The sequence below is a fragment of the Cotesia typhae genome, unplaced genomic scaffold (assembly GCF_013202065.1).
Source record: "Cotesia typhae breed Kobodo isofemale line unplaced genomic scaffold, CoteBio_Ctyphae contig_4, whole genome shotgun sequence".
NCBI classification, from domain to species: domain Eukaryota; kingdom Metazoa; phylum Arthropoda; class Insecta; order Hymenoptera; family Braconidae; genus Cotesia; species Cotesia typhae.
The window spans coordinates 7,919,773-7,944,389 of NW_027423748.1; the positions used below are offsets into that span (position 1 = coordinate 7,919,773).

Genomic DNA, 24,617 nt, shown 5'->3' on the forward strand with positions numbered 1-24,617 from the left:
ATATATAGTAAGCTCAGCTGTTTATTCAATGGACAATCAAATTATTAACGCCCGCGCAATAACGTTCTTCTCTTCACGCGACTTTTAAATTTGAATTTTTTTTTCACTTTGTATTTGCTTTTAATTTCACCGTGGTCTAGTTAATTTTCGGCGGAATGGCAAGTAAACAGTTGATCAACTCTGTTGACACTGCTGTCGAAGAAACTTTGGCGGGACTTTGTTGTGCATATCCGCAGTTGGAATATCATCCGTCAAAGAGAGTTGTTCTTGCGGCAAATGTACGTAAATATTTAATTTAATAATACTGAAGTTAGCAGTCAGCTGTTAATTTTAAAAATTTTTTTAATAAATCAATTACAATAAAAAAATACTTCTAAAAATTTTCACGTATAATTTTTATTAGTTTTTACATGTGAAACTTTTTAATTAAATTTTTTTATAATAATGTAATTGCTATAAATATCTAAAAAAAAATTTTATATCTGTCAAATTCAGTGTCATTTAATTTATTAATATTTAATTTCTAGTCCATAATAAAAATTTTTCAAATAACCTTATCTTGAGAATTTTTGATGATGTTTAAGTTAGCTGTCACTTGACCCTTTTTTAATTTTATTTAACAAAAAAATTTGTTCCAAAAAATTATTTTTAAAAAATTGCATTTTTAATTTATTATCATTTATAAATGTCCATTTTTTTAATGCAGTTATTTATTAAAAAAATTATTAAAATTATTAAATGTCTGTTAAATTAATTTTCATGAATTTTTGACAATAAGTGAAGATATGTCAATGTAAATTAAGTTAGCCGACATTTAAAAATGTTTAAAATTTTTTTTTTACTGAAAAAATGACTCGAAAATAATAAAAAAAAAAAAAAATTTCAATTGTAAAAAACTTGAAAAACAATGCGTGAAATTTTGTAAAAATATTTTTTAGTTCTAATTTAATAATTAAAAGAAAATCAAAAATTTTAAAAAGTCGGCTAACTTTAGTATTATAAGATGTTATGTTATAAAATTTGCTAAAATAATAAAATACAAATTTTATAATCTAACATCTTCAATTCCCAAAAATTCCCAAGATTAGGTTATTTGAAATATTTTAATTTATTAATTAACGGGCCAGGTTTTTTTTGGAAAAAGATTTTCAATTTATTCAAAATTATCCATAAAAAGTCCAGAAAATAACATCCGAACTACTAACCGATGATTATTTGATGATTTATAACAAGAGAGTTGAAAAAAAATTTCTAAAATATCTTCTTTGTTCTCTAATTGCAACTTTCGGGTTAATCTGTTGTTCTTGAGCTGAATTAATATCTTTTCAATCGTCACAAACAGCTGAGTTTAAAAAATTGTCAATATATGCGTCTCATAATTTATATAAGTGTCATCAAACATTAACAGCATTAATTTAATTATAATACTTATGAAAATTTAGAGTCCTTCAAAGTAGAAGAATATAAATCCCAAAAATTTTGTTTTATTTTAATATTATGCAAGAAAAAAAAAAATAATTTCAATCAATTCGGATCAAAAAATATATATGCCATTAAAGTTAGCAGTTACTTAACTATTTTTTTTTATTTAACAAAAAGATTTGTTCAAAAAAATTATTGTTAAAAAAATTACATATTTTATTTTTTTTTTCTACGTCATTTTTTTTTGCTATAATTTATTTGACAAAAAAAATTTTTTAAATGATCAAAATATCTGCTAAATTAATTTTCAAAAAATAAATTCTTGATAATTATAAAAAATATATAATCTTGCTCCAAAAAAATTTTCTTGATAAAAATATATTTTTTTTTAAGTGTAAAATAAAAAATTTTGAATACTAAAAAAAATAAAGAAAAAAAAAAATAAATTATTTAAATATTTAATTTATTGTATTTATACTAGTACAAAAATCGCAAAAACAAAGTATCAATAATTTGCGGTGGAGGTAGTGGACATGAACCATTTGCTGCAGGATTTGTAGGTGCAGGGATGCTAACTGCTTCAATAGCTGGCTCAGTTTTTGCAGCCCCGCCGCCAAACAATATTCTTCACACTTTAAATTGTGTTTCAAATGATGGTAACCTACTAGAAAATAATATTTTAAATTACTCTTTATTAGATTTTGATAAACAATTTTTTTTTTTAGCCGGTACTCTGGTTGTGATACCAAATTACACTGGTGATTGTTTGAACTTCGGAATCACGATCGAAAAAGCGAGACAGAAAAATCTTAAGGTTATCTTTTTTCTTATTTTTCTTTCAATAATTTAAGATAAAATAATTTTTTATATATTTATAAAGATTGCAGAAATAATTATTGGAGACGATTGCAGTATTCCTGCGTCAGATCAAGGCCGCGCTGGAAAACGAGGGCTAGTTGGTCTTTTATTTGTTATAAAGATAACTGGAGCAATGTCTGAACGAGGAAATAGTATCGATGAAATATTATACCATGCTAAAGTAGTTGCGGATTGTATAGCAACTTATGGAGTTGGTTTACGTTCATGTTCTTTACCTGGTTTGTCATTTTTTTTTTTTTTTTTTTTTTTTACTTATCTTGGATGACTAATAATAATAATAACAACGACTGGTAATAATAGTAACTTGTAAGCTACGCAGTTACAAAAGAATTAAAATTTTTAAGTATCAGTACTGATTTTTTTATAAACTGCATCATTTTTTAGTATTTAATCATCATGTCGATTTATTGACAATGATAAAAAATATTTATACTGATATTGCGTTATAATCGTAACTAAAAGATTATTTAGAAATTTATAAAATATAAACAAAATTTCGGTAATTATTTGGATGTGGATTTTATTTTTGATGCAGAATATAAAAAAAAAAATTTGTAATATTTGAACATTATATTATTTTTAAATTATTAATTGAATGTCAAAATTTACAAATTTAACAAAAGGTCCACTAAAAGTTGATGATTAAAAAATTTTTAAGCAATTTTATTTCTTAGCTGAAGAAATTAAAATTTTTCTCTCAGTAACTTTCTTGTGAAAATAAAAAATTTTTTTTAATTGGAAAAAAAAATTTTAGATAGACAACTTGAAAATTTTCATCCAAAATTGTTTTTTCCCAAATCTAGAAAACTTTTTTTCAATAAGAAGTTACTGTGAAAGAAATTTTTATTTCTTCAGCAAAAAAATAAAATTTTTTTTAATTTTCAACAAATTGATTTTTTTGTTACAATACTGCTCATTTTTTCTCTCAATATAGTCAGAAAGCTGTAAAATCTTCAATCTAAATAATTAGTAAAATTATGAACCTTGTTTCTTAATCTTTTTAGATTTTTTTCAGTTTATTGACTATCCAGTCTAATGCAATAATTTTCTTCCCGGCATTAACAATTTGTATCTAAATTTGTCATTAAAATGTTTTTTAATATTTACATTTTCCTAAAATTTGTAATTTTATTTTTTAAGGCCAAGGACTGATGATGGAGATGCCAGCGGATGAAATAGAAATAGGACTTGGTATCCACGGAGAAGCAGGATACCATAGAATAAAAATAAAAAGTGCATCTGAAGTAATCACCATTTTACTGGAAACAATATCTGAAACATTGTCACTAAATACTGACGACTCAGTAGCAGTTCTAGTGAACAATTTTGGCGGTATGAGTCAACTAGAACAGGGAATTATTATTAATGAAATAGTCACACAATTGAGTAAGTAGAATCATAAATTATTATATTACATGAAACACTTAACTAATCTAATGATTAATTGCAGGAAATAAAAATATAAATGTATGTAGAGTTTACTCTGGAGTACTGATGACATCGTTAGACAGTGCGGGAGTTCATGTATCTGTTCTAAAATTACCAGAAGAATTTAAAAAAATATACCTCGACTGTCTCGACGACAAAACAGACGCACCCTGCTGGCCAGGATGTGCTTACACTCTACCTACACTAGATTGTAAAAATAAATTCGTTGACAATAAAATACCCGGCGTTGAAAGGACTACAAGTATATCTAAGAAATTAATTGATCCAAAAATAAGCAATCGAAACGCTAATATTTTGAAGGAATGTTTACTGAATGCATGTAAAGCGATTATTAACAATGAGGAGACACTCAACACATTGGACCGTGGCTGTGGTGATGGCGATTGCGGATCCACACATAAAAAATTAGCTGACAGTAAATTTTGTTTAGATTTATATATAATTATGTAGCAAATAAGCATTTTAGCCCACAGAACAGCTGCCCAATTTTAAAACTCAGTAACTGCAAAAATTTTATACCTGATTTTTTTTAGTATTGCTGCATTTTTTTTTATTTATAACTTTCAGACCTTAATTTCAAGTAATTTTTCTTAAAAATATTTATATTCAAGTATTTTCTATTTATAAATCAAATTTTTTATCAATTTTGCGCGCAAACTTTTTTTTAATAAAAAAAATTTTTAAAAATCTTAAAATTGTCAGTCACTGTATTTTGAAATTTGGGCAGCCGAAAATCTAATTAATTTTACCTGGTATTGCAAATTATTAATTTGATGTGTAAAATTTATACTAGCAAATTCTAGAGCTTGAAAAAAGCTATAGTTCTTTTCTTTTTAAATCTTTTTTTGACCGATAGATCATTAGTTATAAACAATCGAAGTTTTATAAACAAATAAATTTTGCGAGCAGAAAAATTATCCAATCGTTTTTTTTTTTTTTTTTTTTTTTTTTTTTTTTTTTCATAGATTTCTGACATTAAAATGAACATTTTTAAATTTTAATGAAGTGTTTATCTCAAAAAATCGATTTGTCAAAGCTACAAAACCGATTTTGCTTAGAAGGCCGATATCTCTTGGTAATTAATTAAATTACAGACCTCGCATAAAACTAAAGAAATTGAGCAATTTACTGCTTTCTAGTTAGTTTTGCAAAATTGACTAATTTCTGTGGGCTATTTAATTTTACAAGATCTGTGAGACAGGTAATCTAATAAGCAAAATTATAAAGTTTTACTTAATATTTAGGGCGGAAAAATGGACTTATCACAGAACCTCAAATATTTTTTTGGCAATAAATATTAATTTTATAATTTTGCTAATAGAAGAACTGTATCAGTTTTACAGAGCTTACACTTAATAAAGAAAGTGTTCAAGTATTATCTAAGCAGCCTTCAAAAGCAAGATTTAATTTTTTTTACTATTGCTAATAAAATAAGATAAAAAATTTCAATTTAAACTTTGCTCCTCAATACGGATTTTTAAAAAATTTCTGGTGTTTAAAACTTTTGAAAATTAACTTACACACCACTTGAACACTTGTTGCTAAACTTATTGTTCAACTTAAACAGGTATTGTAAAATCGCTGGATACTCTAAGTACGACGCACCCCGTATCATTGCTCACTGAATTATCCGAAATAGCTGAGGACTGCATGGGAGGTACTTCAGGTGCTGTTTACAGCCTGATGTTCACAACAGCAGCTTCAGCATTACCAAATACAGAAATTAAAGCTGCTGATTGGGGGCGAGCTTGGAAGTCTGCCATTAACGGCGTTACCAAGTACAGCAAAGCACAGCCAGGCGACAGAACAATGGTTTTACAATGATAAATCTATAATTTTAATAAGCAGCCTTAAATGTTAATTAAAAAATTAATTTTTTTAGTTGGACGCACTAGACCCCGCTTGCACGGCATTCAACGAACAGCTAAATCATGCAGAGTTTAACGTCGTTGTTAAAAAAACAGTCGATGCGGCGAAATTGGGGTGCAATTTGACCAAACAAATGATTCCTAAGTAGCTAAATGTTTTGATTAATCGTTGTTATTGTTAGTGATGTGATTATTTATTATGATTATGATTTTCAATGTTTGTTTTAGAGCTGGACGTGCTGCGTATGTAAAGCAGTCGAAATTTTTAAACGATGTTGATGCAGGAGCATTTGGAGTTGTTATTTGGATTAGTGCGGTAGCTGAAATTTTGATGAAAGGATAAACAAATTTAACTCGCGTGCCTGGAGGTAAAAAGGTACATAAATTTTTATACGCCCTTTTACCTTTAGGCACGCGAATAAGTAAAGATTGAAGACGTAAGTGGATGAATCTTTTGTTAAAAATGTGAAATATTTCAATTAATTATTGAGGTTTAAAATACACGTTTTTTCACCCACTTATATTTTCAATAAATAACAAAAAATTGTTAAAATTAAAACAGAACGTAAAAATGTACGAACAAGCATTTAGATATATAAAATCTTTGGTACATTAATTTTAATAACGCGTGGACCAATATTTTTATATTAATATAAGTAATTGTTGTTGTTGTATTAATAAAGTCATATTTCAATATATTAAAAAAAAACCAAATAATTTTAAAGACACTTTATCGCGTCGATAAATATTTTGGAAGAAAAAAATATTTGAATAGTTACATAACTCACGCACACATGATATATGACAATGATGATTTAAAATGTATGATTGATGTGGTTACAGAATAATTGTAGTAATTATGCCCGATTTTTTGTTAATTCAATATTTTAGCGTCTACTCGTATTTGTCGAGTGCTTCAAGACGCTCGAGTAGAGGCGGGTGGCTGTGGTGCCAGCCCGAGTAGAGCTTGTCATATAACGGGAATGATAAGTTATCCTTGTGTAATTTTACTAATGCACGTTTCAATGCTGCTGCGTGACCAAGCTTTTTGCCAAAAGCGTCCGCTTGGAATTCAAAACGCCGGGAGTTTACAGTCATTAAAAATCCGAACAACTGAAAATACAATTTTTTTTTTTCCTTTTTTATTAAAATTGTCTGAATATAAATTTTTTAATAATGATTTTTATAATTACCGTATTTAGAGGAGTTAAAATATACATCATAACAATAATAAGTCCAATGAAAATTGGCTGGTAATCAGTGAACCCAAAAGCTGTGTAAATTGGCTGGTAATTTAATAGTTTTGCAAATGGAATAAAATTCATTACAAAACTTATCTGTAAATAATTTAGTAAATTAATTATTTCAATTTTGTTTTTAATCATACTTATACTTAATTATATTATACTATTGATTTTTTATAGTAGATACTTATTATTAAGGTAGTTGGGGCCTGTAAGGCATATTTCAAGGAAATTATAAAATTTTTTTTTTATCGAAAAATAAATATATTAATAATTCACCCACGATTCCTCGAGAACTACTCAACCGATCTTGATGAAATTTCATACAAGTATTCGAGATATAATTTACAAGGTCTTGAACGGAATATTTTTTTTTTTCAATTACAACTATTTAAAAAAAAAAAAAATTCCGCGAAATTTTAGCCAAATTAAAAATTTTTTTTTGTAAAAACCTCTGCCAAAAATCCAATTTTCAATTTTTTTTTTTTTTTTTTTTTTTTTTTCCACTTCAAATGATTCTAGGAGAACTGCTAGGAGTTCTACAGAAAATTTTTATAATTTTCTTGAAATATGCCTTACAGGTGCCAACTACGTTAAAAAGACAAAAAAACATTACCTGAGCTAACGCTAAGCCTTTAAGAGTATGACTAAATTGCCAATGACCCAACTCATGAACTAAAATAGCAAGGACCTCGTCAACTTCACAGCCGTAGTCCTCTTTACCTTTTCCATCAGGATTAACGTTTGCCTGAGAGTACTCTTTGACGAGAGTGTCGAAGAGAACGATTCTCTTGTGCTTGTAGAACCCGTACATGTAAGCATTACTGTGAGATGATCTCTTGGAGCCTTCTACGATGTACAGCTTGTACAGCGGGAAGTTCAACGAAGCTGCGAGTGCTTCAATCTTCTGCTTCAGCTCGCCTTCCGGCAGTGGCGAGTACTTGTCAAACAGTGGCGCAATCACTTCGGGATAAATGATTGACATGAAGAGCGTGACAGCAACCGTGAATATCCAGACGTAGAAGAAGAAATAGTCACCACCGTTTTTGATTATCCATACTAAGCCACATAACAATGGCGGCCCGATCACTTGGCCGACCAGGAATTTGAGAAACTGGTCTCTTATGAAAAATTTCACCGTCTATGAGGATAATTAAATCGATGTATTAATGTTTATTATTAGTTTTTAAAAATTTTTTTATTTAATTCAATATTCAAATTACCTGTTTATTGAAACCATGTTTTTCTTCAAGTACAAATACATTGTATACTTTAAATGGCATATCAATAACTGTTGATACTGTGTTCATGATGATTAATACACAGGCGCTAACTATTATTTCATTAGATGTATCTAATCCAATAAATTTTGTCATCATGAGACCCCATTGCCAATAGTAATAAAATGCGTATGTAAGTACGACAACCTATAAAATAAATATAATATTTTTTGTTAAATATTAAAAAATTTCTTCATGCTTATATTTATAAGCATGTTAAAAATATTATTTTTAGACACAGATTGTGAGCTAAAATGAACTAATTCTATTTTTTATTTTTTTACTGCATAAAAAAAATTATTAACCATACTTTGTAAAACACTATATGTAAAAAATGATACAAATAAAAACAATATTAATTTTATTCTTAGGCAAAATAACGGAGAAGTTATTTATTGATATGTATGAGCTATCTAAAAAACATAAAAAAAAAAAACAATTTATTGTGAACAGCCGTGGTTCAGTGACATTTTCTATTTTGATCAAGTCTAAATGTTACTGAAATAAGTAAACTTTTGACAATTTAAAAAAATTTTTTTTAGAGGCACAACCAGTGTGAAATTTAAAAAAAATCAATTTTTTTCATATTTCGATAAGTTAACTATCAAATTTTTTTCTGCATGTTCTGTATATAATTCTCCATACAATGACCCTTCAGTTTTTTTATCTGATCAAAAATCAAATTTTGGCAGGCCAAAAACGACCAAAATTTTGGGTAAAATTCAATTTTTTTTTTTTTTTAAATTATTGATATTTTTTCGACTGTATTGATCATATATTGAAACAGAAATTTTTACTGTTTGAAACTGTAATTTTTTAAGATGAGAGAGTCGTTATTTACAGCAGTGACAGCTACTAATCACTTATTTTAGATTTTAAATTATAAATTATAGCTTTTACACTTTCTACATTTATATTTCTGTAATATTTATATTTTTGCCATCCCGACGTCCGCTTTACTGTTTGAAACTATAAAAATAAACCGAAATCCGAATAATTTTTGCAGTTTACTTTTTTCCGTTTAATAATTTAATTGTTATAAAATTCTTAAAATTGTAAGAGGTCTAAGTTTGAACTCATCATAATGTTGTTATTATTTTAATCCAAAGAAAAGCCAATTTTATGTATAAATTATTCTTAACATTATCGCATGAAATGTCAAGTGGCGTGATAAATAAATTATTAATCAACTTAAAATCAAACATAAACTTCAAGTGAAGAAGCAAAGTAACTTGACATGAAAGCTATATATTAATCTTTGAATAGAATTGTCAATACCGTGCACCAGTTAATTGATTATTGAAAGATTAAATTAATAATTAATCAGGCAAAATACAAAATGTCTCCGTATTTTCGGACAAAATAGAATTAATTTTCAAAATTATTTTCAATTGTAAAAATAAAAAAAAAATTTGTGTTCTTACGTAAATATCTAATTAAATAAATTTACCGTATTAACAACCGTTGCAAAAAGATCATGAATATTGCTGTAAGCATTTTTATCAAGCGCATAAATTCTGGCTTTTTGATACAAGTCTTCAGTCATCAAGCCGCCTAACGACGCAGGCAGCGATGTCAATTTTTGCATCAATTTTCTCTGCAAGTAAAAATTTATTAAACAAATTAATTTTTTACAAATCGTCAAAATGCCACGTGGAAAATATTAAATACTAACCTGCCGTAAACTTAAATAAAGTTCCCAGAAATAAATAAGCCAAATGACACCTAATATTGAATAACGTATGTACTCTTCATTGTCCGTAAATACCGCCATTTTAATAAGAATTTAATAAACAATTGCGGTATTTATTGTTAAAAAAAAAAAAAAACGCCGAGTACAAAACACAGCGTCCGAGTCTTGGTGATCGATATAGAAAGCAACGGTGTAAATATATAATTATGATTTTAATTTCAGCTGTTCTTGGATGGTATTATGCTTTTTTACTCTATGACATGATGCACATGTTCAATCACTTTACACAGAAGCACTACTACACTGCCGTGGTAATTTCACGTACTAAAAATATTTCCAAGCTCAACCGTAACCACGCTGTTGGTTACACACTTGGCGGGTTATTACTGCAAGATTTAAAAATCTGACCTTACTAAAAGGTATATGTCATTAAAGTTAGCCGACGTTCTAAATTTTTTGATTCTTTTTTAATAATTAAATTAAAAATAAAAAAAATTGCACTTGCAGTTTTTGAAGTTTTTTACACGTGGAAATTTTTTTTTTTAATTTTTTTGTAATAATTTTTTCAGTAAAAAGAAATTCTAAAAATTTTTAGATGTCGGCTAACTTTATTGTCATAAAAGGTATGTATATATCCTTTGAACTAATTAAGGAAGAACACCACTGTGACAATTGAAAAAAAGAGATGATTTTTGGGAATTTTTTTGACAGTAGTAATTAAATATTTTTTAATAAAAATTTAGGGTGATAATCTTTAATGTACCCTTAATAAAATAAAAAAAATCCAATCTCTAAATTCCTTTATTTTCCCTGTCAAAAAATTCCCGAAAATCACCTCTTTTTTTCGATCGTCACAGTGGTGTTCCCCCTTAAAGGATTTTTCATTTTTTTTTTATTTTTACCTTTCCATGAATTATAAATTCATTTAGTTTAGAACCTCAACCACCCTTGAGTCGTAAATCTTCTGAGAAGCCCAAAAATAAATTTATTTTCTAGGATTCTGTTAAGGTTACATTTCACACAATAAATATTTTTTACATAACATATAAACATTTTTTTCTGTATTATAATTATCAAAAAATAAACATGTTATTTAATAGTTACAAAAATAATAATAATAATTATTATTATTATTATAGAAAAAAATAATTTAAATTAATCTCGATTTGTTTAAATTTATTTTTTTTATTCATCTCGCAATGGATTCGGTCAAGAAAAAATTAACTTAGATACATTTTTAACTTGACGCTGACAAATTGGACAACGCCTAGTGCGCTTCCAAGTTTTAATCGCACATGTATAACAGCTGAATATATGCAATATTTTTCCATGTACAAAAGCTCCGTCTTTTGGCTTAACAGTGCAAACATGACATAGTTTGCTATCGGTATCATCAGACTTATCGTTTTTCTTACTGTCATCAATTATATTGATTTCATTGCTGCTACTTTTATAACAAGTATTTGGTGAGCAAGATTTTAGCCATACTGAAGTCGAAGATTTATTGTAATCAACTGTATCGACATTAAACAATAAGTCTGATGAGCTTTGATTATCGTTATCTACTTCAGAAATTGATTGCTGGCTGTCAATAAATGAGGCCGTATCACTTTGACTTTGACTACCGGTCGCCGAGTCATACTGACTATGGCTACCGATAGCCGAATCATTACTAGCGATTATTGACTCGCATTGACTCCCGTTTACGGAATCGCTTTGACTCATTCCCAAACCCGAGTCAAAATGGGTAATTGACTGTACATGGGAAGACGTTGCCACTGACGATGATTCACCACTCTCCTCAGTGCTTTTCAAACCGTCTAATTTTTTCTTACGTCGTTTCCGTTTCGGTCGTGGTGGAAAGAAATTTTTTTTGAGCTATATATTCATACAAATTAATTAACTGCATTATTGCTATCACCACAATAATCAATATTATTTATTCATTGATTATTACTGATTTACTATTACTATTAGTTTTGTAATAGTCAAAACGACAATAACTTACTTGGAAACATTTTTCGCAGTGCGTGAATTGAGGATTTGCTTTTTCCTCACGGCACTGTATGCATCGATAGAAATAAAGACGTCCAAAGTCACTGTCTACAGACGCGATTGACTCATCAGTTTCTTCGGAGTAGTCAGAGATCGAACTACTTAAGCTATTCCGAGATAACATTACTTCAATTGCAGATACATCCTGGTTTTATTTCATAAAATTAGTTTGGATTAACAAGAAAAAAAAATTACAAGAGATTAATCGTTGAAACATTTACATACCTCGGGATCAGATGATGATATTCGATCATAGTATGGGTTATCAGATTCAGTTTCAGATGCTTCTAATTCAAATTCGACTGCAACTGATATGTTTGCGTTATCATTGGAGGTACTGATCCATGTAGTAGAGGTATCTGAAGTATCTCGTGCATATTCTGAGCAAAAAAAAATTCAAAAATTAATTAGTATTAGAATTAAGTCATATTTTTCTATGCCGATTATGAAATTTGCTATTGCATTCATTCTAGAAAGTTTTTTTTTCTTACATGCAATCCTATTATTTTTTTTATTATTTATTATGAAATCTACTTCCATTTTAGCTGCTAAATGGCCTTTTTTTTACATCAAAATTTTAACTGATTTTTTTCAGGTTTTTTTTTATTTTAGACAGATTAAAAATTACTAGGATGTAAAATCTGATAAAAATTTTTAAATAAATAAATATAAAATTAATAAAATAGATTTTTTATAAATTGATTGCTTGACTGAAAAGTAAAAATACAGAAAATTTGAATGATAAATAAAATGAGGCTGAAGTTAGCGGACACTTGACAATCTTTTGATTTTGCTTGAAAAATAAACTAGACATAGAAAAATTATTCATAAAAATTTCATTTATAATTTTTTAAAGTTTCTAAAGATGAAATTTTTCAATAAAATTCTCTTGCTATAATTTGGTTGTTAAAAAAATTCTAAAAATAATCAGATGTCTCTCAATTTCCGTATCATTAAATAAATACGTACCAGTCTCTTGATCTTGTACACTGTACATAGATTCAGTATCACTTTCATTAGTTCTTAATGGCGATTCGCTCTCCAATGTAACGTACCAAGAATATCTTGGTTTTTTGACATTCGAATCATGATCTTCATTTTCTAAAAAATACAAAAAAAATTAATTACTTTATATAAAACAATAAAAAAATTTTTTTTTGATCGTAATATTAATCCACGCTATGACATTGAAATATAATAAAACAAAACATGCATTGTTTTAAATCATGTCATTGATTATCTATAAATAATTCATAACAGCTTATCAATAACCAAACATATTTATAATTACCATCATCTGATCCTTTTCTTTTCCACGATGAAGAGCCAGCTTGATTCAACGGACCTACGCACACATTTGAATGAATATTATACGATAAAAAAATAAAATAAAACGTAACGGTGTGGGGAATCACATTATCAATTAATAAAGCTAGATCATAAATAAATAAATGATAAAAACAATGCTTACCAGCTGGCGGTGGTTGGATTGAATTCAAGAGGCTCATAATTGTCAATTTAAATCCATTGGAAATTAAAAAAAATAAATTTAAACTAAAGAAGAATTAAAGAACGCCTAAAACCGCGTCCAAAAAAATACTCAAGGTCTTTCGTACTCCAAACCAACAGTCTAGTCTACAAGTTTACACCCGGTTGTAACTATACATTCATACTCTACGTTACACACGCCTTTAGACTGCTTCACTCCTTCTGTTTTACGCTATACTCAGTCTCTTCTCAGCGGTTTTTAGTTCTCATTCTCGTACACGTTTGTGGACGCACTGTAGTAAATTCTTTACACAAGAATCGACACGTAGAAACACGTTTAGCTTTCATTTTTACACACATTATTAGAATTCATAGTAGTGCATTACGTCGTTTTTTAAATATACACGCACCTATACATATACACGATTGTACGATATATATATATATATATATATATACCGAAGGTAGCGGTCAGCTGTCAATTTAAAAAAATTTTTTTACAAATCAATTACAACAAAAAAATGCTTCTAAAAATTTTCACTGGTAATTTTTATAATTTTTATGACATTAAATTTAGCTGTCACTTCACAATTTTTTTAATTTTCTTTAATAAATAAATTATAGTAAAAAGAAATTATTAAGAAAATGGACTTAGAGGAATTTCAATAAATTTAAAATGCAATTTTTAAAAATAATTTTTTAAAAAAAATTTTTTTCTTAAAGAAAATTAAAAAATTGTCAAGTGATAGTTAAATTAAATGTCATTAATTTTTGTGATACTGAAGTTAGCTGTCAGCTGTCAATTTTTTTTTTTTAATTTATATTACAAATCAATCATAATAAAAAAATGCTTCTAAAAATTTTTACTTGTAATTTTTATTCATTTTCATAATGCTGAAGTTAGCTGTCAGCTGTTAATTTTAAAAACTTTAATTATAAATCAATTACAATAAAAAAAGACTTCTAAAAATTTTCACTTGTAATTTTTATTAATTTTCAAATGTGGAATTTTTTAATTAAATTTTTTTTATAATAATTAAATTGCCATAGAATTCTAAAAAAATTTTTAATGTTTGTCAATTTTCAGTTCAATTTTAAAAGTTCTTTATTTATCATTTCATCATAGTAAAAAAATAAAGTGGTATATATTTTCTTTCTTATTAATTAATTTTTTCCGTTCCATTTTGGAACCCTTCAAAGTGTTTTTAAGTTACTTATTTTAACGTTACATTCTTTTAGTTTTGAAATTGTTTATATTTTAATTTGCGCGGCAAAAATTTGAAAAAAACCACTAGAAAAAGTTTAATGTCTGTCAACTTCCGTGTCATTGTGGAAAGTCTATCGACAATAAAGAAAACTTTAATTTAATTTATCATTTGAGTTTATCGACATTTTTTTTTTAGTATAAAAATAAAAAAATAAATCGCTCAGACTTTGCAGTTCTAAATAATTAATTAGAAGATTGAAAATAGATTATTGACATGAATTTACTAAATAATTCACAAATGTCATATTCAATGGAAGTAATTTAAAATTATCTGTCAAACAAAAATAAATGATGAAATTATTTTTAAAAATGTAAACCTACGTGGTAAAAAATCCAAAACCCACGTAAGCGAACCGCATAGGTGATAGTTGTCACATAGTAATTTAAGTTTCAGCCTATACTGGGCATTCAAAAAATTTTGATACTTTGGAGATAACTCGGACAGTAAGTGGGAGTTTGTTTATAAAAAGGTCAAGGTTTGCTAGAGATTAATCAGTTGATATTTTTCTACTTGTTCTAGATGCTAAATCCTAGTGACGGCTGACAGATAACAGATGATTCACGATTATATTATGACAACTATTATTACTCGGTGGATTTATTAGTTTGAATAATTGATAAGACTGAATAAATGATTACTTGCGGTGCAACGGGAAGTTTCACATGTGTTTTGTAAAGAAAGATAAGAGGCTGATTGTGTACGTGACTTAATTGCATACAAATTGCACTGATGATTGTCGACAGTTTTTATAATGATAATGATAATCAAGGTTTAAATAAACAATTTTAGTCGTTATTTTTGTTGTAAGTCAAATGTTGGCGGAAAATAAGTTTAAAGTTTTAATTGTTCGACTATCGCTATTATATGCTAGAATATAGTGACGTTGCAATAGTAGCATATGTATTTTAAATGCAATAATAATTTTAATTGTTGGTTGTTAAAATGCCACGATTAATTTTTTTAATATTTATATCAATTGTTAATTTGACGCTGGCCAATTATTTTGGGTCCCATAGTCATAAAAATGATCAGTGTTTTTGCAAGGTATGTTTGTAAATAATTGTTGTTTATATAATACTGAAGTTAGCGGTCAGCTGTCAATTTTAAAAATTTTTTTAACAAATTGATTATAATAAAAAAATGCATCTAAAAGATAATATTGAAGTTAGTGGTTAGATGTCAATTAAAAAAATTTTTTTAACAAATTAATTACATTAAAAAAATGCTTCTAAAAATTTTCACTTGTAATTTTTATTATTTTTCACATGTGAAACTTTTTAATAAATTTTTTTTTTTTTTTAATAATTTAATTGCAGTAAAATTCCAAAATAATTTTTAATATCTGTCAACTTCAGAGTTATTTGTTTTTATTTTGCGATACTTAAAATTGTTTTTGCTAGTTTAATTATTAAATCAGTAAAAACTGTCAAATGTCTATTCATTTCAATACTATGAAAATAAATGACTCTGATATCAACAAACATCTTAAAATTCTTCAGATTATATTAACAATTGAATTATTAATTTGTTTCAAACAAGTTTTCAAATAAGTAATACATAATTATGGAAAACAGTTTACATGTAGAAATTAAAAAAAAATTATAAGTGCGAATTTAAAAAAATTTTTTTTTTATCATAATTGATTTATTATAAAAATTTCAAAAGTTGTCTGATGTTTGCTGATTTGAGTCTGATGAAAATAAATAATTAAATTAAATTTATTATTATTAATAATCCTAAAAAACTTTTTCGCAGTTAAAAGGATCAATTGATGATTGTAGCTGCAATGTCGATACTGTTGATTATTTCAATAATATGAAGATATATCCAAGACTGCAGAGTCTTCTATTAAGGGATTACTTCCGTTTTTATAAAGTTAATTTGAAGAAAGAATGCCCATTCTGGGCTGATGATAGTAAATGTGCAATAAGATATTGTCATGTTCAACCTTGTCAAGCTGTAAGTTTTTTTGTTTATAATTTTATAATTCATAAATCTTTATTAATATTAATGATTTGCATAAATTTAAATATTTATGAACCCAGAATGACATACCGGTTGGATTACAAGGAGACTTACCGAGAGATCTCCATCATCATGATGAAGAAAGTCCGTATGATAAATATTTAGCTGAAAATCAACTGAATGACTGTGAACAAACTGCTAGGGATCATAATAAGGAGCTCGGATACTTGAATAGAACAATTAGCTCAAAGAATTACAAAGAGTTTGAGCGATGGCAATACCATGATGATAACTTGGACAATTTTTGTATCAAAGAAACGAGCCCTGGTGAATATGTCGACTTGCTGCTCAATCCTGAAAGGTATACTGGATACAAAGGACCCAGTGCTCATAGAATATGGAGAACTATTTACATGGAAAATTGTTTCCGACCTGATTCTTCGCCACATAATTTTATACAGAGCTCTAAAATAGATGGTAATTTTTTTCAATGTTATTTTATTGATATTATATTTAATAAAATTTGATATTGTTGGAAAAGTCTTGACAAGTCACGGCAGTCATATAGTGACTGCAAGGTTGTTAGTTTTATTTTATTTATTTTATATATCTCTTTTTCAAATAAAATTATTGTATTTTTTTTTTTTTTTTTAGGAATGTGTTTAGAAAAACGTGCATTTTATCGAGCAATATCTGGATTACATGCTAGTATAAATATACATTTGTCTGCTAAGTATTTATTGTCTAGTCAAGAAGGCATGGCATTTGTCCGCGAGAGTAGTGAATGGGGGCCTAATCTTCCGGAATTCCAACGACGTTTCTCGCCGGAGACTACCGGAAATGAAGGGCCTGGATGGTTGAAAAATTTATATTTTTTGTATCTATTAGAACTACGTGCGCTTTATAAAGCTGCGCCTTATTTAGAGCAGGAAAAATATTACACTGGCAATGAAGCTGAGGATGTTGATACTAAAATGGCAGTAATGGATATTTTGCAAGTCGTAAAGTGAGTTTAACTTTTCTAATTGTTTTTATTGTCATACTTTTGATAATTTGATTTATTGGAATGATAAAACGTATTTTTTTTTAGATCATTTCCGGATCATTTTGATGAAAGTCTTATGTTCAATGGCGGGTCTGAAGCGCAGGTGTTAAAAGAAGAATTCAGGCAGCATTTTAGAAATATATCCCGTATAATGGACTGTGTAGGGTGCGATAAATGTAAATTATGGGGTAAATTACAAGTACACGGCGTTGGGACTGCATTAAAAATATTGTTTTCCGGAAAATTTGACATGTGGTCGTCTACGCTAAACAATATAGATAGAAAACAATTTTATCTTGATAGAAGTGAAATAGTTGCTTTAATTAATGGTTTTGGAAGGTAAATACTATTTATTATTACTTGGATAAAATATTGATTAATTTAATTGTCGATAATAAAAATTGTAACAGAAGCGTGGAATGCGCGTTAAATTTTCTGGTAATAATAACATTTTATTTTTCAGATTGTCCGAGAGTATATTTGAATTGGAGAACTTCCGAAAAATGATGAGATAATTCCATCCAAGAGAGAAAAATATTTCCATAGCCTAGTAAAAAATACATCACATAAAAATACACAAGAAAGATATTAAATCAAATCCATAGTAATTAAGTTATATTAATATACAAATATAAAAAATCATTTATTTAATATACGATAAGTTATAATAACATTAACTGTCAGGATTTAATTTAAAAATCTTTAATTAGTATTTTTAAATTAATGAAAAGAGATATTTTTTTGAACACAATACAAAATTTTGAGGATTTTTAAAAGAAACAATTTAATTAAATTAATTATTTTTCGTATAATTATTATCATACTATATCTACTGAATGTATAAAACTACACTCTTCCGATTTAAATCTTTTGATACCAAAATCTTTACACAAATTTATTTTTATACATAAATACAATAACAATAAGTTTCTTAATAACAAAGGAACAGATATTATTAATAATAATTGCAGTAACTTGGGATAATTACAGTGTAATTGATCTTAAATATTTATCTCAACGTTTACATTATTTCTAAGTAAATTTATTATTGTAACTACTGATTCTATCTGTGATAAGTAATTTGTTTGTCCAATAGATTTGTGTTTTTTGATGTAACAATAAGTACGTATAGGTTTCTATTACAGGTAGAATTTTAATTTAATTTTTTTCTTTATTTATTTAATTCTAATACATTTCAAACAATGTATTTTAAATCATCGCTGTCTAATTATCGGTACAATATTTATACACAATTCATATATTTTTTGTTATTATTTTCTCTTTGTTTAAGTTTTAAAGAATTAATTTATTAATGTCAGATTATTAAAATATATCTTATAATATTGTAATTAAAAAAAATCATACAATATATTATTAAAAAAAATTCTTGAAAAATAATTTTAATGACAACAATAATTCTTGATTGTAATATAGTTTGTTTTAATAATTAAACATGTAATTTTTCAATTTTTGCCGCATTTTTTATTCATCATCCAATTGGGGGTTGCGGTCAACTAGTTAGATCATTTGGAATTATCAAAACTCTAGAAAATTTTAAATTCTACATAACACTGAAGTTGACAGATATTAAAAATTTTTTTAGAATTTTACAGCACTTAAATTATTAAAAAAAAAAAAAAAAAAAAAAAAAAATTAATTAAAAAGTTTTACATGTGAAAATAGAAAATTATTTATAAAAATATCATTTATAATTTTTCAGAGCTTCTAAAGATGAAATTTTGAAATAAAATTTTCTTGCTGTGATTTGTTTGTTAAAAAAATTCTAAAAATCTAAAATCAGATATCTCTCAACTTCAGCGTCATAAAATTAATTATTTTAAATTACATTTTATATTTACTTTCCAAGTTCTAGTAATTTATTAATTCGGAATATTCTCAGTCTGACTAGTTGACTGCAACCCATCCAATTGCGTAAAAATTAAAATTCCCAATTCTATTCCTCAGTTCATAACCTTAAATTTATGGTACATATATATTTTGTGTTAAACACATTACATATATATCACAGATGTATATATAAAAATAGAAATATATGCCTTAGTAGGAATAGGACATGTCAAAAATTTTGCGATGGCCGGATTAAAGGTTAGTTTGTAATTAAATAAACATGTTCTGCGATAAATAACTAATCGACGAAAATTAGCAAAAATATGGTAAATATTTAATTTTGTATTTAATTTATTAAATATTTAACAAACATTGATCATCATAAAAATCTTAATGTTTATCCGGAATTTATCCATTTCATTTGAGATTGTTAAAAAAATTAACTTATAAATTTTTTTAATAAAAGTAATTGAATTGTTTTATAATTTTTAGAGTATAAAAAAAAACTATATTTAATTACAGTGGTATAATTTTATTTTTCATACATCAAAATTCTATGCATAGTGTTAATAATGTAAACTTTTCAATTGTTCATCCTTATTGTTGTTGTAAATAACAATTGACTGATAAAACATTTTATTAAATGATTAATTTTTCAGGATCCCAAAAGTCAGTTACCATTCGAAGAAAAATGGCCATCTATGCGGCCAATAATATTGAAATTATTGAAACAAGAGCCAGTAACGCAAGGAGAATGGCAGGATTTATTTTATTCCATTTACACGGTCTGTCTTTGGGACGAAAAAGGCGCTCAAAAAATGCGAGATGCTTTAAAAGAAGATATTATGGACTTTATAAAACAAGCACAACAAGTAAGTCGTTTTTTAAACTTCTAATTACTCGATGTTAGCAAAAAAAATTAATTAAAAAAATTACCAGTCTTTGGGGTGGTGTAGAACGCTAAGTACTGAGTAAAACATTGGAGTAATTAAAATATTAGACAGCATTTGAAGTTATAATTAAAATATATTTAAAAATCTTAAGTTAAGAAAATTTTACTCATTTATTCAATATTAAATTTTTTACAGCGAGTCTTAGCGCATCAGGAAGAACAAGCACTGCTAAAAGCCTACATACAAGAGTGGAGAAAATTTTTCACCCAGTGTAATTATCTACCGACACCTTTTCGTCAATTGGAATCATCATTAGCTGGAAAAACTAGTAGTGGTGGTTCTGGCGTGCAGAAAAAAGCTCAAGCTGAGGAAAGCCTCGTTAGAAAAGTAATTAAATATTCAACTATCCATATATGTTTTTGGTGACACGACAAAATGGGTTGCAGTCAACTAGTCAGACTGAAAACATTCCGAATTAATAAATTACTAAAACTTGAAAAGTTAATGTAAAATGTAATTTAAAATAATTAATTTTACAAATTTTAAAATCTAATTTTAAATTATAATATTGTTATCCCTGACAGTTGTGATGCACAACGAGATTTTGATGTACAAGTGTATTTTGTCGGGAAGATTTTGTCGTGGAACCATTTTTTTAATTTGCTAATTAACAAAATAAAATAATTATAATTATTTTTAACAGATGATGTTAGATAGTTGGAATCAAAGCATATTCAACGATATAAAACAGAGACTACAAGACTCAGCGATGAAATTAGTGCGAGCTGAAAGAAATGGAGAAGCATTTGACTCGCAATTAGTAATAGGTGTACGTGAGTCGTATGTAAATCTCTGTTCGAATCCCAACGATAAATTGCAGATTTATCGGGAAAATTTTGAAGCTGCGTACATCGAAACTACTCAGTCATTTTACTGGATAAAAGCACCAGAACAATTACACGCACACGGTGTCGAGCACTACATGCGTTACGCGGAAGCTAAACTTCGGGAAGAAGAACTACGTGCACAAAAATATTTAGAGCCCAATAGTTCCAGTGTACAATTATTGACAGACTGCTGTGTTATAGTACTCGTAGCGACTTTTAAAGCTGCCATTTTAGGGGAATGCCCGCGAATGATCCGTACTCATCAAACAGAGAGTAAATAGTTTTTTTCCTCCTCTTAGAATTATGGCTCTACTAAACCATAGCAGAGTTTTCTGTTTTTTATTATTTTGTTTGTATTTTATTTAAATCAATGTTATTGTAGAAAATGAGATTATGCGGCGTGCACTTTTGGATTTTCCAAACTTTTTAATTTTTACTAATGATTAAATATTATCTGTATTGTTTTTTAGAGTTGCATTTGATGTTGAAATTGATGGACCGAGTACCTGATGGAGTTGGACCGATGTTGAAAGATCTGGAGGATCATATTTCGAGTGCAGGACTTGCAGACATGATGGCAGCTGTCGACGTAATTACTCAGGACTCGGAAAAATATGTCGAGAGATTATTAGAACAGTTTCGTAGATTTTCAAAACTAGTTAAAGAAGCTTTTGACGATGATCCGCGCTTTTTGACAGCTAGAGATAAAGCTTACAAACTGGTTGTAAACGATGCGACAGTGTTTAGACTAGAATTGCCGTCAAAGCAGCCCCCAGGAGCGACTACCGTTGTTGTAAACAGTAAACCCAATAATAATAACAGCGGGCTGCCGGAGTCAAAGTGTCCAGAGTTGTTGGCTAATTACTGTGATATGTTACTTAGAAAAACTCCACTTAGTAAAAAGCTCACGTCTGATGAAATTGAAAGTAAACTACGTGATGTGGTAAGTTTTATTAATTTTTTAAGATTAATATACTGTTGAATTAATTCTCAAATTTTATAATATTTAATACTTTTAATTTTAATTCTAGTTATTAGTGTTGAAGTATGTTCAAAACAAAGACGTATTTATGCGCTATCACAAAGCACATTTAACGCGCAGATTAATTCTCGACACATCAGCGGATTCTGAAAAAGAAGAAAATATGGTTGAGTGGTTGCGAGAAGTTGGAATGCCTGCAGATTATGTTAACAAATTAGCGAGAATGTTCCAGGATATAAAGGTGTCTCAGGATCTTAATCAGCAGTTTAAAGAGCAGTGTCGTGCAGCTATTGCTGACAGTATAAACATTAAAATATTAAATGCTGGGGCGTGGGCGAGAGGCAGTGAAAGAGTAACCGTCAGCTTGCCATTACAACTAGAAGATTATATTCCTGAAGTTGAGGAGTTTTATAAGAAAAAACACAATGGAAGAAAACTTCAGTGGTACCACCACATGTCTAATGGCACTGTAAGTAATTTTGGTAATTATTTACAAGTAGGGTTCACCCTATTTTTGGCTGTATCTAGGTGAAAAATTAATTATTAAAATTAATTAAAAGCGCAAATCTACTAAAAATAAAGATTTCGATCATTTTTTTTTGCCTTCAGAAGCTGGAAAAAATTTTGGCTCTCATGTTTTTGGATCAAATTTCTATTTTATCTTTTTTTAATGTTTTTGATGTATTTTTTTTATAGTACATAAAAAAATGAACAATATAAAAAAAAAAGTTTAATATCACAATTTTCTATGAAATTGATAAATTTTTTGAAAATTTGTTAAAATTGTGGTAATCAACTTTTTTTTTTTTTTTTTTTTTTTTTTAATTGTTTATTTATTTTATGTATTTTTAAAAAAAAATATCAATAAAATCAAATAGAAATTTAATACAAAATAAGTTTTATATTTTATAATAGAATAAATTATGGGTTTATATTATTTTAGTTAACATTTTCAAATGAAGTCGGACGTTTTGATGTTGACGTTACGACATTTCAAATGGCCGTCCTTTTTGCCTGGAATCAACGTCCAAGGGATAAAGTATCTTATGAAAATCTTCAACTAGCAACAGAGTTACCTGATCCAGAATTAAGGCGTACATTGTGGTCACTTTGCGCTTTTCCGAAATTAAAAAGGCAATTAGTGTTAGTTGACCCGCCAGCTTGCAGCCCTAAAGATTTTTCTCACAATTCTAAATTTTGGGTTAATCAGGAATTTGCTATTATGTAAGTTTTATAATTAATTTATTCAATTGATACTCACATAATATATTAATTTATTTATTCAAATGGTAGAAAAAATGGTAAGCTTCAAAAAAGAGGGAGAATAAATTTAATTGGAAGATTACAATTGTCTACGGAACGAAGTAAAGAAGAAGATAATCAATGTATTGTTCAACTTAGGATATTACGAGTTCAGGTAATTTTTTTTTTTTTTTTTTTTCCCTATTATAAAATATTAAAATTTATTTATAGTTTAAATTTAGAAGTTACGAGATAATTAATTATTATTTAAAAATTGCAGGAAGCTATAATTAAAATTCTAAAGATGAGAAAAAAAATAACAAACGCTCAGTTACAAACAGAATTAGTAGATATTCTAAAAAATATGTTTTTGCCGAGTAAAAAAATGATTAAAGAACAAATCGAATGGCTTATCGAGCATAAGTACATCAAGAGACACGAAGATGATATCAACACATTCGTGTACATGGCATAACTCAATAATTCATTTTTTCTATTATTTCTGTAATGAATTATATATATTTTTATAATATTAATACGAAACAAAGATGATAAATAATAAAACAAAGCTCGGTGAGTAAAACAAACGATAGCAATGTTTAGATAATAATTTAACCGATTCGTCTGTTAAATATTTGTATAAAAATAATGAAGTTAATTTTCTTTAATTATTTTTATTTTTATTTTACTAATTAATGTCAGATCATATCATACTAGGTTGATAAAAAAAAAAAAAAAAAAAAAACGATCAAATTTTTTAGATCTGAAATTCAATTTTTGGGAGAAAACTTGTCGTAAATAAAAAAAAATACGTGTTGTGGTTACAACAATCGCATTAACATGTTGTTAAAATTTTGAATTAATTAAATTGAATCTTTTGATAATTTTAAACATTTTCTTGATAAATTTGTCAACCGACAGTACTCAGGCCTTCCAGTGTCGTCAATTTAGATAAAATGAAGACGGTCTAACTTATTTATAAAAATGTAACATTTTGGATAAAATAATTGTCAAGATAAAAATAAATTTCTTTTTGTCATTCTAATATTCGTCGTAATTACTTTGCATTAATAACTCCCTTTTAGAACATCAGAGTAAAACGTAGGATA

General features: G+C 27.3%; 5 protein-coding genes across 7 annotated transcripts; 3 read left to right on the forward strand and 2 right to left on the reverse strand.

Annotated features, from left to right (window-relative positions):
• The first annotated feature begins 26 nt into the window (after window positions 1-26).
• On the forward strand, window positions 27-6,332 carry LOC141527655 (triokinase/FMN cyclase). 2 transcript variants are annotated; one of them, XM_074243231.1, is made up of 9 exons: window positions 27-278; window positions 1,904-2,078; window positions 2,148-2,236; window positions 2,303-2,519; window positions 3,442-3,687; window positions 3,752-4,165; window positions 5,318-5,562; window positions 5,633-5,763; window positions 5,847-6,332. In XM_074243231.1, the coding sequence occupies exons 1-9, from the start codon at window positions 156-158 to the stop codon at window positions 5,959-5,961; spliced, it is 1,755 nt and encodes a 584-aa protein (XP_074099332.1). In that variant the 5' UTR covers window positions 27-155; the 3' UTR covers window positions 5,962-6,332. The 2 variants fall into 2 exon arrangements, with proteins under 2 accessions (XP_074099332.1, XP_074099331.1); XM_074243230.1 differs by having other exon boundaries at window positions 1,904-2,236.
• On the reverse strand, window positions 6,333-9,956 carry LOC141527657 (CAAX prenyl protease 1 homolog). The gene is made up of 6 exons (XM_074243234.1): window positions 9,818-9,956; window positions 9,593-9,739; window positions 8,086-8,289; window positions 7,479-8,003; window positions 6,812-6,955; window positions 6,333-6,731 (listed from the first exon to the last, which is right to left on the reverse strand). Exons 1-6 carry the CDS (start codon window positions 9,914-9,916, stop codon window positions 6,513-6,515), a joined length of 1,338 nt encoding a protein of 445 aa, XP_074099335.1. The 5' UTR covers window positions 9,917-9,956; the 3' UTR covers window positions 6,333-6,512.
• Window positions 9,948-13,670, reverse strand: LOC141527658 (uncharacterized). Its single transcript, XM_074243235.1, has 6 exons — window positions 13,362-13,670; window positions 13,182-13,235; window positions 12,860-12,991; window positions 12,116-12,270; window positions 11,844-12,035; window positions 9,948-11,713 (listed from the first exon to the last, which is right to left on the reverse strand). Exons 1-6 carry the CDS (start codon window positions 13,396-13,398, stop codon window positions 11,045-11,047), a joined length of 1,239 nt encoding a protein of 412 aa, XP_074099336.1. The 5' UTR covers window positions 13,399-13,670; the 3' UTR covers window positions 9,948-11,044.
• Window positions 13,671-14,932: 1,262 nt separating this feature from the next.
• On the forward strand, window positions 14,933-19,033 carry Ero1l (endoplasmic reticulum oxidoreductin-1-like protein). The gene is made up of 7 exons (XM_074243233.1): window positions 14,933-15,089; window positions 15,166-15,690; window positions 16,402-16,605; window positions 16,692-17,088; window positions 17,266-17,617; window positions 17,702-17,995; window positions 18,120-19,033. Exons 2-7 carry the CDS (start codon window positions 15,589-15,591, stop codon window positions 18,169-18,171), a joined length of 1,401 nt encoding a protein of 466 aa, XP_074099334.1. The 5' UTR covers window positions 14,933-15,089; window positions 15,166-15,588; the 3' UTR covers window positions 18,172-19,033.
• A 611-nt stretch (window positions 19,034-19,644) lies between these two features.
• Window positions 19,645-24,553, forward strand: Cul5 (cullin 5). Of its 2 annotated transcripts, none has more exons than XM_074242789.1 (9): window positions 19,645-19,762; window positions 20,164-20,376; window positions 20,593-20,784; window positions 21,101-21,557; window positions 21,755-22,227; window positions 22,316-22,735; window positions 23,210-23,490; window positions 23,560-23,683; window positions 23,789-24,553. In XM_074242789.1, the coding sequence occupies exons 1-9, from the start codon at window positions 19,748-19,750 to the stop codon at window positions 23,981-23,983; spliced, it is 2,370 nt and encodes a 789-aa protein (XP_074098890.1). In that variant the 5' UTR covers window positions 19,645-19,747; the 3' UTR covers window positions 23,984-24,553. The 2 variants fall into 2 exon arrangements, with proteins under 2 accessions (XP_074098890.1, XP_074098891.1); XM_074242790.1 differs by having other exon boundaries at window positions 19,674-19,830.
• The last annotated feature ends 64 nt before the right edge of the window (window positions 24,554-24,617 follow it).